The sequence below is a fragment of the Ruditapes philippinarum genome, unplaced genomic scaffold (assembly GCF_026571515.1).
Source record: "Ruditapes philippinarum isolate M1 unplaced genomic scaffold, ASM2657151v2 ctg1243_1_1_1_1, whole genome shotgun sequence".
Taxonomy (NCBI): Eukaryota; Metazoa; Mollusca; class Bivalvia; order Venerida; family Veneridae; genus Ruditapes; species Ruditapes philippinarum.
Window position 1 is genome coordinate 50775 of NW_026856925.1, and position 15074 is coordinate 65848.

The 15074-nt window shown below is 32.5% G+C and overlaps 1 protein-coding gene across 1 annotated transcript; it reads left to right on the forward strand.

Moving 5' to 3' along the window:
* Positions 1-116: 116 nt before the first annotated feature.
* LOC132748151 (cilia- and flagella-associated protein 157-like) lies at positions 117-13420 on the forward strand. The gene is made up of 10 exons (XM_060737700.1): positions 117-410; positions 3363-3484; positions 3833-3982; positions 4277-4430; positions 5259-5526; positions 6191-6321; positions 6858-7008; positions 7411-7610; positions 10414-10609; positions 11079-13420. Exons 1-10 carry the CDS (start codon positions 259-261, stop codon positions 11232-11234), a joined length of 1680 nt encoding a protein of 559 aa, XP_060593683.1. The 5' UTR covers positions 117-258; the 3' UTR covers positions 11235-13420.
* The last annotated feature ends 1654 nt before the right edge of the window (positions 13421-15074 follow it).

Sequence of the window (15074 nt, forward strand, 5' to 3'; positions counted from 1 at the left end):
CATGTACACGCTTTACTTCAACAGAAATGTAATAAGCGTCTAGAGGATAGAACAACTATCTATGCAACCAGTCAATGTGGTTGCTATGACGAGATCCACTTCCGGAAAAATTGTTTACAATATGGCGGTTCTATAATTTGCAAAACATTATTATTATAGGTTTTATTGGCTACTTAGCCGGTACAGCATTAACTGAATTGCTGGAATAAGGTTTGTTATAACAATACTGCAGTATCGTTTAATCTGAAAAGATAAAATATGCCGCCTAAAAAGAAAAAGAGTGGAAAGAAGAAGAAGAGCGGAAAGAAATCAGCGAGAGGATCCCCAACAAAAGTGGGGCCAGATATCAATGAGCTGTCGAAAGAATACTTCCTTATTCAGATTCGGGATCTTGAAAATAGGCTTGCAAGGTTTGAAATATACAAATATTCTGGTCCAAAATATACAAATATTCTGGTCCAATTTGTCTATAAAAGTTGAGTCCATTTTTAACTTTATGCATTTAACAACACCATGCAAATATTTTGAAAGTTTTTCTCCCTATGATGCCAATCATTCTAAAACTTGGCCATTAGTCGATTCAATACGAAATTAGGCAAAGCCAGACATTCCTAGACAGCGCGCATGCTTAGTGTAATCGATTCCGATTTCGAAGCAGTATGAATTTATGATGTAGATTATAAGATAGATAGCCTATGAATGGGGAAGTCGGTTAAAAAAATGGTTCATTTTTCTGATTTAAAGGTGTCATTCTGTATTTCATGCACCCCTTCCGTTTTAACTTGGAACACTACGATTAATTTTAATCTGAAAAGTTGCAATTGTTCCTGTTTTTGGAATACCCTGCCTATTATTATTGAGTTACATTAAAAATGGTGGCGCACAACTAGAACTGACACTGAAAATGTCAATGATAGGTTCAGAATTCTATATATTCTTTTATTGCTTTTTATTTGATTTCCTTTTAAATACATCAGGACTGACAGATATGTAACTTTTCTAAAAATTTACAAGAAATAAATATTTGTCCATTTTTGTAGAAAAACACAAAAGCATATGTGTATCACCCAGAAATAATCAAGAAATCACCCCTATAACATTAATATCTTCAATAAAATGCAAGCTGTGATACTATAATTATTCTAGTAACGTCTAAATCTGTTCTTGTAATTTATAATGATCAATTTTTCCATCGCAGTCAGATGAATTTACATTGATAATTCAATGCAAAAAATGTCTTAAATAGTCATACCCACTACCACCAAGTTTTATGGGAATATATTTTTGGCCCATACTGCAAGATAAATGTGATTGTTTTGTAAAAGGTTCAATCAGTTTTTAGCTCACCTGAGCTTGCTCAGGGTGAGCTTTTAGGATCGGTGAATGTCCGTCGTCCGTCGTCCGTCGTCCGTCGTCCGTCTGGCCGTCCACAATTACTTGTGAACACTCTAGCGGTCGCATTTTTGCCTCAATCATCATCAAACTTGGTCAGGATGCTTATCTAGTTGAAAGCTCGGATGAGTTCGAACATGGGTCATCTCGGATGAAAAACTAGGTCACAAGAGCTAAAAATAGAAAAACCTTGTGAACACTCTAGAGGTCACATTTTTGACCCAATCATCATCAAACTTGGTCAGGATGTTTGTCTAGGTGATAGCTTGGATGAGTTCGAACATGGGTCATCTCGGATGAAAAAGTAGGTCACAGGAGCTATAAATAGAAAAAACCTTGTGAACACTCTAGTGGTCACATTTTTGAACCAATCATCATCAAACTTGGTCAGAATGCTTGTCTAGTCAATTGCTTGGATGAGTTCGAACATGGGTCATCTCTGATGAAAAAACTAGGTCACAGGAGCTAAAAATAGAAAAACCTTGTGAACACTCTAGTGGTCACATTTTTTGACCCAATCATCATCAAACTTTGTCAGGATGCTTGTTTAGATAATAGCTCGGATGAGTTCGAATATGGGTCATCTCGGATGAAAAACTAGGTCACCGGAGCTATAAATAGAAAAAACCTTGTGAACACTCTAGTGGTCACATTTTTGCATCAATCATCATCAAACTTGGTCAGGATGCTTATCTAGTTGATAGCTTGGATGAGTTCGAACATGGGTCATCTCGGATGAAAAAGTAGGTCACCAGAGCTAAAAATAGAAAAACCTTGTTAACACTTTAGCGGTCACATTTTTGCATCAATCATCATCAAACTTGATCAAGATGCTTGTCTAGGTGATAGCTCGGATGAGTTCGAACATGGGTCATCTCGGATGAAAAACTAGGTCACAGGAGCTAAAAATAGAAAAACCTTGTTAACACTCTAGTGGTCACAATTTTGACTCAATTGTCATCAAACTTGGTCAGGAAACTTGTCTAGGTCATTGCTGGGAATAAATCGAACATGGGACATTTCGGATGAAAAAACTAGGTCACAGGAGCTAAAAATAGAAAAAATCTTGTTAACACTCTAGTGGCTACTGTTGTGATCCAAATATTCTGTTAATTGGTCTGAAAGTTTGTTTTGATGATTTCTAAGTCAAGATCGAACATGGGTCATCTTGGATGAAAAAACTAGGTCACACCGCCCAAATATGGGAAAAACCTTGTTAACATTCTAGTGGTCACATTTTCGACTCAATTATCATCAAACTTGGTCAGGATTTGTCTAGGTAATTGCTTGGATGAGTTCGAAATCGCATGTGAAACTAGGTCACCGGAGCTAAATATAGAAAAATCTTGTTAACACTCTAGTTGCTACTGTTTTGATCCAAGTATCCTGGAAATTGGTCTGAAAGTTTGTTTTGATGATTTCTAGGTCAAGTTTGAATATGTGTCACCTGGGTAAAAAACTAGGTCGCACTGCTCAAATATGGATAATCCTTGTTAACACTGTAGTGGTCACATTTTTGACTCACCTGTCATGAGACTTGGTCAGAATGCTTGTCTAGGTAATTGTTTGGATGAGTTTGATAATTCAGGTGAGCGATCTAGGGCCATCATGGCCCTCTTGTTTAAGTTACATTATATTAAGATTCTTTTTAAACTTGCTCTAACAAATGGAAACAAATAACTATCAGTCATCGAATTTAGCACTGGCCCATTGGCCCAATTGGCCAGTGAAAATTAGTTTGGGCCAGTGTAAATTTTCAGAAAATTTAGTTAAATATATAGTAGAATAAATTCAAAACTGGAATTCGATCCAGTAAATTCAAAATCTTAAATTCAATGACTGAACTATGACTTAATTTTGTTGTTATATTTCTATTTGTCAACACAGAGATTTTTCTATTATTGTTTTATACAAAAGCAATTTTCTTATCTCAATTTCTGTTTTGATACAAACAAAATTTACCATTGTAGATATCAAAAGAAGTGTGATGAACTTGAGGTGGCCAATGGACAGTTTCAAGAAAAATTTGAGCAGATGGCCAAAGACAAGAAGGAGATTGTGGCCTTCTGGAAAAAACAAGTGGAACAGAGAAGTATGTTATTAACAAATGTATTTCAACATGCAATTTTAACAATTATGTTCCAAAATATCATATTTATGAGTTTGAATTTAAAAACATTAATAATTTGTAGATCTTTATAATGCCATTTTGAACAATGAAGATAATGCACAAAAAAAAATAGTTTTTGAAAATATGTTTTCCCTTTACAATTTGATTCAGAAAAAGCAAAAATCTCCTGTTCGTAACTTTCTACTGCAGTGCCATAGCCAGTTGGTAATTTATAAATAATTAAAGCAAATTAATGCATGCCATAACTAGTTGATGATTTATGAATTATAACAGCAAATTAATGCATGAAAATAAATGTTTTCTTTACAGCTGATGACATAGCTGACCTCAATGATCGCCTCATTGGTCTTCAACAAGCTAAAGATGCTGAGAAAGAGCAGTACGAGTCTGAACTAGTGAAACTCAGAAATGAGTTCCAAGAAACTAAGGACCAGCTTACCTCGGAAAATATGATCTTAAGTAAGTTTTCTTTTCTCTCTCTTTCTCACATCATTCTTTCAATGAGTGGGCACATTATAGTTTTGAGGTAATACACGCATTTTTACATCTTTTTATAAGTTTGGAGAAAAATGAGTCAGAAAAAAAAATAAGGACTGGTTGGCAATTGTACCTTTGAACAAACAAAGTATTAAATTATGTTTATAAATCAATGCTGTCATAGAAAATAACAGATTTTCAACATTCAGTTTACATGCTACTATTATCAGGACTTATAAAAAATGTGTTATTCATTTAATTTTCTTTTCTGATCAGATGGTAAACTGGCTTCCCTGGAGGAGTTTAAGGTACAGAAGGAGGACCTTATGAACAAATTTGCCATGATGGAAGCGGAGCTAGCACAGAAGGAACAGGAACACAAAGATGAAATATACAGACTAGAGAGAAAACAAGTCATTGATAAAGATATGTAAGTATTGTGCAGAGATCATTTAAAGCTGCATGCCTCCAGATGAGCCAAAATGTTTCAAGAATTTTTTTTAACAAACCTTAAGAAAAATGTACTATGACTGTAAGGAAAGTAAAAATATTCACAATTAATGACTAATTTTGCAGTATATATCACCTTATAATGATATTTCTACTGCGTAGCTTACATTAGTAAAGGCTATTTTTGCATATTTTGTGCTATTTTTGGTAATTTTTTCTTTAAGCTTTAGATATATTTTTGTATGATTACAAAGTACATGTATGTCAGGAATTTGAATAATAAAATACAGTTTTAATAATTTTTTTTCAAAATATGATAATGCAATGAAAGAAGGAGAAAATTTTCACAAGTGTTTTAATTAAAGTATGTTCAGATTGCTGTGCACAATTATAATAAGAATTTGATCATTACTTTATCCCCAGAAATGTTAACTTTGTATGGTTATATTACTGTTTATGTGCCGCAGTTCCAAGAAATGAGCAAGGTTACAAAAAATGTTCAAGAATTTTTTCTGATTTCACTGCTATATGTATAAACCTTATGTCAATCGTACACACTGAAATACAAAAAAATTTTAAAATTTAAAATATTCCCCCTTTTAAAATCCTTTAATATTCAAACAATTTTTTCATTTATCTTTGTCTAACCCCCTAGATTTTTTAACCCAATACTATAGATTAAGAAACAAAATTTTTTTTTGCCATCATCCCAAAAATTTGGTTCAGAGGAAGGAAATCGTCTATTTTTCAATTTTTTGTTTTCCCTTAACTCTGAATTATTCTTAAATTGAATAAAAAAAATTTTCAGGCTCAAGAAAAAAATGGTGAATAGAGTGAATCAGGTAGCTTCGGAGTTCAGGAAAGTTTCAAACAAGCAGATGGCAGAGACGACAAAACGTACAATCAGAGACAATGTTTCTATAAACGCTCAACTAGATAAAATGTCTGATAAAACAACAGAGTTAATTGCGGAGAATGATGAACTACGGAAGAAGAATAAAGAGCAGAGACAAAAGATTGAGATGCTGGAAGAAAATGAAAAAGAAATTCTCAAGAAAAATCACAGTAATCAAAAGGTAAATGCATAATCATTTTTTTGTGCGAAAAAAAAAATGCAGTTGCAAATAAAATATTATAAGTGTAAAAGTCATATGTGACAGTTTGATATAAGACTTATATGCAGAATGAAAACTGTATAATAGAATATATATTTAAAATTTTCATAGTATGAATTTAGAAGATGATAACTGTAAAAAAAAATAAGCAAAAGAATTTGAAAAGCTCATAATCTATTGCATAAATAAAATATCTTTTGTCTAAAAGATAATTGTATTAGAATTTCTGAACTTTCTAATAGCACTTGTAGTACACAAAATAAACCTCCCTGTAATTGTCTTTTAATTCAAATTGAGAAAATTGAATGTTTGAATTCTTATAATTCAAATTATTTACCAAAAGAGACTAAATAATTGTAGAATAATGCGGACGAGTCATGGCCCTTAATTTTGATAGGGGCATAGGTAGTTATATTTATCATCTTTGGACTGTTAACTGATTGAAGATTAGAAATAAAATGGTAAACCATTAAACATCTGATGACTTTAAATTTTCATCATGGTATCCCCATTATTGAATATGGTTAGTTCCAACATAGAAGGTGGAACAAGTTCATTTAAGAAATTCAGTAGGTTAAGGATTCTTTTGTGGTGATTAATGATTCCTTATTCTGTTGTTATCCAGATAATAAAGATGTTAACGGAGAAATGCCGGAACCAGGAAGCTATGATAGAGGAGTTTGAACTGAGGGAACAAGAGTATCAGGAAGTGATGTCAGAGACCGAGATGCTTCGATCACAGACAGAATCTATGAAGTATGTTATAAAAGTTTTTGCCGTGTTCTTTAAAAAAAAAAATAAAGCAACTTTCGTTTACCAGAAATTCAGATGGCTATATTGATACTTTAAAATTTATCTATATAAGATTTCGGCACAAATAGAATAACACTATGTTATAATTGTACAATCAGTATGTTATGATAGTAACAATATACATGTAGTAAACTTGATAATTTCCCTCATTATTATCATCAGCAAAATTCATTCCTGTAATAAAAGATGATTTAACTCACATTTTGCATAATCAAATACAAATGAAATGGTAAAAAAACTTGTATCATACTTGTTGACATATGTAATATGAATTTTAAGTGTGTAAGTCATAACTGCAATGCTTTACCCATACTTTTGTGTTTGAAGTTCCTGAGTTCCTGAATTTGAAGTATGAAAGGGCCGGAATCTTGCAAATATGCCTGAATTACCAAAACTGTTCAAATTTTCTGGAAAAAGAAATCAAGTAAAATAAACTATGTGTTATCTGATTATTAAAATTATGATTTAATACTTTACAGGGAAGAGATTGATCGTATTAACAAAGACAATGACAACCTCGAATTTGAACTGAGAACAGAAACTGATAAAGTAACAACAGAGGTGAAAAATAGGAAGAAACTGGAACGAGTGTTGAAGGATGCTGCAGGGGCTCTTAAAATGGCACTTAGAGTAAGATTAGTTATGAAATTTTCCTGATACTTACTTGTACATAATATTATGAGTATCATTATCAGTGCATTATTTTATAATATAACATGATTTGGTGGTCATGTCAGCAGTAATAAAATTACATAGAGCAGAAATATGTAATACAACAAATAAGTCTTCAACAAAATTGAGCGGACAGATATCAAACAATAACGCATCCACGTTAAATTTCATTTACATTTCAAAGGCATTAAAAAAACAAAACTTCCCATTACTGTCCGAAGTTATAAATATTTAGCAAGTAATAAAGGGTAATTATAAGATTTATAATTGTAATGTCTTTCAAGTCTGATATATTGGTATACATGTATGACGTTTAAATTTGCACAAATATTTGATCGTCAATTTAAAAAATTTTTTTAGAAAGATGATCCCGACACTTATGATGAGAGTGACATGAATGAAGTGGAACGTCGAGACAATATGCTGGAATATCTTCTCATACTTCTCAACAGTGCGGCGGCCATCGGTGTTGGGCCACAGCCTGGTGAGATAGGGAAACAGTTTGTAGTCAGGAAGAAAAGTGCTGGTGAGATGCCAGGAAAACAGGGCATTAGAAAAGGGTATGTTTTCTGTATATTATTTAGTTTATATCAAAATAATTATACAGGTTACGTATCCATATTTACATTTCAGCCTTAAAGTTACATTAAATAAATATGTTAAAATATTTTTGCCGTCGGCCTAAAAACCAAGCATTCTACAGTTTCATTAACCTTTTTAACAGTATCGTTATAAATCTCATCAAATACTGTTCATAAATCAGGATTTTAAATGGAAAACCCCACGGTAACACTAAAGTTCGTACACGAATTTTAACATGCAAATGAGGACTATAATCAGCTCGTGTATGCGCTACGTCACGGAGTTATAGTTGCTATCCGGAACACAGCAAATATAAGATTTCTTGTGCAACACACCTTTTACTGTTTTAAGCTTCACGGTGCACTAGGCCTGTGGTTCAGAAAAAAGAAATCATCTCATAAAAAAAGATTAAATTTGTATCAAAAATATCCGTTACAATGCGGAAATATACCGTTAAATTAGGACTGCTTCTTATAGTCATGTTTGTTGATTTAATATTGATGTACGGATGATCTGAAGGCGGAGTTTCTCATGCAAACAGAAATTGTACTTCCGAATTCGCCACCATGAGGTTGCACATTTGTATGCTCATTAAACTCATTTTGGTTGCCTGGACACCAAAATAAGATCTGGAGTCGATATGAAACCCAATTTATTAATGAAATATCCCTATTTCTTTTTTTTATGAAATTTATTTAATGTAACTTTAAGACTTTTATGAAAAATATCATTTCAGTTGAATCCATAAATGGTGTCTTTCTTAGAATGATACATCTTATCAATAATGAAGTGTCAGGGCTCGCTAAAATTAATTAGTTCCGCCAAAACTAAAGCCAAAAGTAAATAAAGATGTACAATGACAATAGAGCCTTTTTAGCTCACCTGTCACAAAGTGACAGGGTGAGCTTTTGTGATCGCTTTTCGTCCGGCGTCCGTCCGTCGTCCGTCCGTCCGTCGTCCGTCCGTAAACTTTTACTTTAAATGACATCTCCTCATAAACCACTAAGCCAATTTCATCCAAACTTCACAGGAATGTTCCTTGGTGGTTCACCTTTAAAAATTGTTCAAAGAATTTAATTCCATGCAGAACTCTGGTTGCCATGGCAACCGAAAGAAAAAAACTTTAAATATCTTCTTTTTAAAAACCATAAGAGCTAGAGCTTAGATATTTGGCATGAAACATCTTCTAGTGAGTGTCTACCAAGTTTTGTTCAAATAAAAGCCCTGGGGTCAAAATTGGCCCGCCCCGGGGGGGTCATTGATTTTCCCTATATGCATATAGTAAAAACTTAAAAAAAATCTTCTTTTTAAAGAACCCAAAGAGCTAGAGCTAAGATATTTAGCATGAAACATGTTCTAATGGGTGTCTACCAAGTTTGTTCAAATAAAAGCCCTGGGGTCAAATTGGCCCGCCCCGGGGGTCATTGATTTTCCCTATATGCATATAGTAAAAACTTAAAAAATCTTCTTTTAAAAGACTCAAAGAGCTATGGCTAAGATATTGAGCATCAACATGTTCTAATAGGTGTCTACCAAGTTTGTTTAAATAAAAGCCCTGGGGTCAAAAATTGGCCCCGCCCCAGTGGGTCATTGATTTTCCCTATATGCATATAGTAAAAACTTAAAAAATCCTCTTTTAAAGAACCAAAAGAGTTAGAGCTAAGATATTTAGCATGAAAAATGTTCTAATAAGTGTCTACCAAGTTTGTTCAAATAAAAGCCCTGGGGTCAAAATTGGCCCCGCCCCGGGGGGTCATTGATTTTCCCTATATGCATATAGTAAAAACTTAAAAAATCTTCTTTTAAAGAACCAAAAGAGTTAGAGCTAAGATATTTAGAATGAAACATGTTCTAATAAGTGTCTACCAAGTTTGTTCAAATAAAAGCCCTGGGGTCAAAATTGGCCCCGCCCCGGGGGGTCATTGATTTTCCCTATATGCATATAGTAAAAACTTAAAAAATCTTCTTTTAAAGAACTCAAAGAGCTATGGCTAAGATATTTAGCATCAAACATGTTGTAATAGGTGTCTACCAAGTTTGTTCAAATAAAAGCCCTGGGGTCAAAATTGGCACCGCCCCGGGGGGTCATTGATTTTCCTTATATGTGTATAGCAAAAACTTAAAAAATCTTCTTTGAAAAAAACCCAAATAGCTAGAGTTTAGATATTAAGCATGAAACATCTTCTAGTAAGTGTCTACAAAGTTTGTTCAAATAAAAGCCCTGGGGTCAAAACTGGCCCGGCCCCAGGGGTGTCATTGTTTTTAACTAATATGTGTATAGTAAAAACTTAAAAAAAATCTTCTTTTAAAAAGCCCAATGAGCTAGAGCTTAGATGTTTAGCATGAAACATCTTCTTATGGGTGTCTACCAAGTTTGTGCAAATAAAAGCCCTTGGGTTAAATTGGCCCTGGCAACGTTGGGGGGGGGGGGGGGTTGAGGGGGGCCTATATACAGGTGAGCGACCTTCAGGGCCATCATGGCCCTCTTGTTTTAATTTATTTCTGCTTATTTCAAACAAAGCAATATTTCTGTAGAATTTTATTCATGTTTAATGAAAATATCGCTATTGAAATCATTCCTTGTACAATAGCAAAAGGACATAAATGTAAAACCTATTTATACACTTTTATACATGCTTGTATTTCTTGTGCCCTTTAAAATTTAAAACACCAGTTTTACATCATATTATAAGAATCCCATTCTTTCTAAAATTATTTCTATATTTTTTTTGCACCTTTTTATATTTGTTTCAAAACTAGACATTTTATACATTATTAAAGGGAGCTTCCGGTGGTGTCCGGTCCAGGTACTCTTGCTCACTATCAGCTGGGTGACCTTGGTTTGATACCCAGACCCAAACAACCTATACCAACCAGTATGGATAAAATGAGAGTTCTGTCAGCGACTACTCGGCTTGGCGGACTGAGGAAGGTTCTATGTAGATCTGTTGGTGTTCAAACTGTCAGTGCTCCTAAGGTAAAGTAATGTTATTCCATCATAACCCTTGTGCTTCTTGGTAAAGTCAATGTATTTCCGTTAAAACATTTGGTGCTCCTTAGGTAAAGATATACATTTCCGTCAAAATTTCAGTTCTCCTAAGGTAAAGAAATTTAAAATTTCTTCTAAGGTAAAATAATTTGATTTTTTTTTCAAACAGAATGATTGTGCTCTTAAGATAAAATAATGTAGGTCCACAAAACAGCTAAAGATCCAGTCAAACTGTCTATGCTCCTATATATTTATATGTATATATTTTTCATGATTTCTACTTTTGGGAAATTTTCACATTTAGAGAGATTTTTGTTTGAACAAAGCTTTTGTTTATGATTAGCATTCAATATGATGTATGTATGTTTTTTGTTTTGTTTTTTGTTTTCTATTTAGCATACTGTAACACAAGTTTAAATATTCTCTGTATTGGCATTTTTTTAAAATCTGGTTTCAGGCAATGTTCTATGCAGACCAGTTATTAAGCCGGGCACCAGCTTCAACACAGGAAGCAGTTCTTCATGACCTGCAACCACCTGAGCGATCCAGAGCATCCCCATTATTACTAGGACCCATTACTCCGACTAGAAAAATGGCGGGGAAAGTTATGTGATTGCAAAAGACAAATTAAACCTTTACAACACTTTTAAAATACAATGTTTTGGCTGCAGTTACATAAGATGTGAGTATTTGAAGGCACGGAGCCTCATATACATGTATCTGCTAAATAAAATTGGTAAAAAAAAAGAGTTTTTTAGTAGATAAAAGTCAAAGAAAACAGTGATATTTTCTCGGAAGCTGAGCAGATGGTAATATAAGTCATGAAATGTGTTTAACTTAAGAAATGTCTGTTTGAATATAAGTTTTATAGATTCAAGGAAAAAAATTTACACATTGCCAAACTGGTTAAATTGAATATGCAGTTTTGCATTTAAACTGAAAACTGTCACATGCAAAATTTTATTTATTCAAAGATATAAATGTTTGTTTGTATGGATAAAGCATCTGTGATATTTGTTAGAGAAAATTGTGAAAAATCTGTATTTATCTAAACCTATCAGTATCATATGAATGAGAGGTGGAACTACAAAGTCACCTTAGTGCAGAAATGGGTTAAGTCCTTCTATATGTTATAGGAGTTAACCAGTTATTGCACTAAGGTGATCACATATAACATGACTTTTGCCCTTTAACATTGTGAAAAATGGTGTAAACTGCCAATGTAGAGACAGTTTAGTATACACTTTTTTAAAATCTGATGAGATTTTACTGTTGAATGTTTTATTTTACTAAAATAAATCTGGATATTGAAGTTCCCTATACTTTACAGGGTGTGATTCCATATTAGAATCTAAACAAGTATAAAACACGAAAATGTATAAAAAAATATCAGTGTAGATGTAGATACTGACAAGACTTGAGAGTGTTGAAGCATCATTTTTTTAAGTACATTATATTTTGATATTTAAGTTGAACATCCCCAAAAACAAATGCACGAGTATTTCTAAAAGTTCAAAATTCAAGAAGTTAATCATACAAAAGGAACAGAGTAATGGTCAAATAAATACCCTAATTCACAAGTAGCATGATTGTATATGTTTGATTTTGTGACACTCGATGTTTTAAGTAAATCAAATGTTGACTAATGTTATAAGATTTGGTGTATAGAAGAAGAATATGATGCTTGTACAATTTTTGTTCTACTGTAAAATACACATGTCACTTGTTATTTCTATTTTTCACATCTTGTTCTTAAAAAAAGTGCTTTCAATAGCACTCGATAGAGAAAATAATTGTTGGATTTGTAAAAGAGTAAATGAACTATAATCCTTTTTCTTAGAAAAAGAGTTATCGTTCATTTACAGTCAGAAATTCTAAAGAGATAAATGAAAATGTGTTGATATGTTTTAAAATTGTTATAATTTAAAAAAAGAAAGATTCTGTTGTAACTTGCTATGCATCTTTTTTTAAACAGATTTGTGAATTTGACAATTAATACAAAATAATGCACTGTTTCTTATTTTTTCTAAAGAAAATAGAAATTTATAAATTTATCACTCATAGATATAAATAATGAGTTAAACTAAAAAAGTGTTGGAGCACCACAGTAAATACTGTTTTCCGGTATATACCGAACAAGGCACTTGAATGATTAAATGCCAAAATCTCGCCTTTTCACCCAACGGAATAGCTCTTTAAAACATCCAATTCATCTCTTCACACTGATTTATATAAGACGATGAATGAAAAATGTAAGAATCAGTGGAAAAAAAACCCGATATTTGTCTATTTTGTGATCATGATTTCATCAAGCGTCTAGAGGGATTGCTCCAACATTGCATTGAGTTAATTCCATAAATAATTGAGCCGTGTCATGACAAAACCAACATAATGGGTTTATGATCAGCATGGATCCAGACCAGCCTGCGCATCCGCACAGTCTGATCAGGATCCATGCTTTTTGCCATCAGTTTCTTTTCTTGTTATAGGGTTTGTAAGCGAACAGCATGGATCCTGATCAGACTGCGCGGATGCGCAGGCTGGTCTGGATCCATGCTGGTCGCAAACCAATTATGTTGGTTTTGTCATGACGCGGCTCAAATGATTGATAGGTTTGTTACACTGAATGACACAGATTTGTTTACTGTGATATATGAAATTTTTTTTTAAGTAATTTTTAATCATGTAAGATTGCTATTCAAATTCATGTTTCTATTTTTAGTTATTGTCTTATTGTTGTATGATTATTCTTAAAGTATACAGTAATGTATGCTTCAAATAAATAAAGTACAAAAATGACTTGGTTGTTTTTTTTCCATTTTATAATTTTATTATAACATGCTCTTGAATTGGTAAGTTATTAGTGATTTAGGAAATTATTCCTGGAGTAAATGTCATTTCTGGGAAAATGACACCATTGAAATGGAATAAATGTCATTGCAGGAGAAAAATGTAAGCATAGGACTGGATTGAATGTCATTACTGTAAGAAAATGTTACTACAGGACTACAGTTAATGTCATACCTGGGAAAATGTTGTTATTAGACTAGAGAAAATGTCATTACTGAATAAGAATATTACTTCCAGACTTGAGTATATGTCATTCCTGGGGAAATGTTATTATTAGACTGAAATACCAAAGAAAAGGATTTACTGCTTTAAAAAGTTTTTTTTTTCATATGTAAGCAATGGATAAAATTAATACTTTCATCCAATTTCACATGAAATTTTCTCCAAAATAAATTCTGTTACAAACTATAATATCTATTGTTTTTCTTTTTATCATGTAAAGTATAATTATATATAAAGATGTAACTGAATCACTAATATCTGAACACTATAACATTGAAAAAGGAAAATAGAATGCCCTGACATAAAAATGTTTTAAAATCACCAGAAATAAATTGTTCTTAAATCACCATAGAATTAGTTGTCAAGTTTCCATTTCTATGTTTTAAACAAAATATGACAGAATCTACTATTTTCATCACCATGCCACCAAGTTGATTCACTTTTGTTACACATTGACAAAAAATTTTTCCCCCAAGGGGGGTGGTACCCTTTTGGGTTTAAAGGGGTCCCGCCCTTTAACCCCGGGGTTTTTTGATTCGAGCCCTAAAATTCCGGGGGGTTTTATGACCATGTTTATTTTTGGCACCCGTTTCTGGTTGGTTCCAGGGTGTGGGCTCGAAAGTTGGGTTAATTTTTAAAATTGCAAGAATTGTTTTGCAAAACTAACTTTTAAAATTTTGTTTAAACTAAAATTTTTTTACAACCAAAATTGTTTTTAATTTTTTTTGAAAAAAAGCACAAAAATTGGGGAAACCCTGCCTTTTTTTAACATAAAAATTATAATAATATCTAATTCAATCAATTCATTTAAGTCACATCATTGTCTTTAAATGTACTGTCACTAAACTGACTAGAATCGTCACTGTCCTCACTGTCTTCTATTGCACTGAATATCTGTGCACCGGACTGTCCAAATTGGGGTCCAATACGTTTAGGCCGAAAACCCGAACCCATTTTTTTCCCTGGTTTGGTAATTTAAGCCTCCGGTTTTAAATTTTTTGTTCCTTTTTCTTTTTTTTTCGGGGTTTTTTAAAAAATTTTTGGTAATTTAAGGAAAAAAAAAAAATTAAAATAATTTTTAAACCAAAGGTTTTTTTTTCCGGAAAACCCTGGTTTTCCTTTTCAAAAATTTTTCAAAATTTTTAACCTCCGGAAGGTTTTTTAGCTTCCCAAAATTTATGAAAAAGGGGGGTTTTTTAAAAAACCATTTTTGGGGGAAAATTCAAAGATTTATTTAATTAAAAAAAGGGGAAGAAAAAAAAAACTTTTTTTCTGAAGGTTTAAATTTCCATTTTTGAATGAAAACAAAAAAATTTTAAAAAAAAAAGGTGGGGGGAAAAAAAAAAATTTTGTTTTTAAATTTTTTTTAAAAAAAAAAAAA

Excerpts from the sequence above, each read along its gene's own strand:
- LOC132748151 (XM_060737700.1), top strand. The coding sequence starts at position 259 with ATGCCGCCTAAAAAGAAAAAGAGTGGAAAGAAGAAGAAGAGCGGAAAG. Across the intron at positions 3,983-4,276 it reads CTCGGAAAATATGATCTTAA|ATGGTAAACTGGCTTCCCTG; the intron begins GTAAGTTTTCTT and ends TTTTCTGATCAG. Across the intron at positions 5,527-6,190 it reads AAAATCACAGTAATCAAAAG|ATAATAAAGATGTTAACGGA; the intron begins GTAAATGCATAA and ends GTTGTTATCCAG.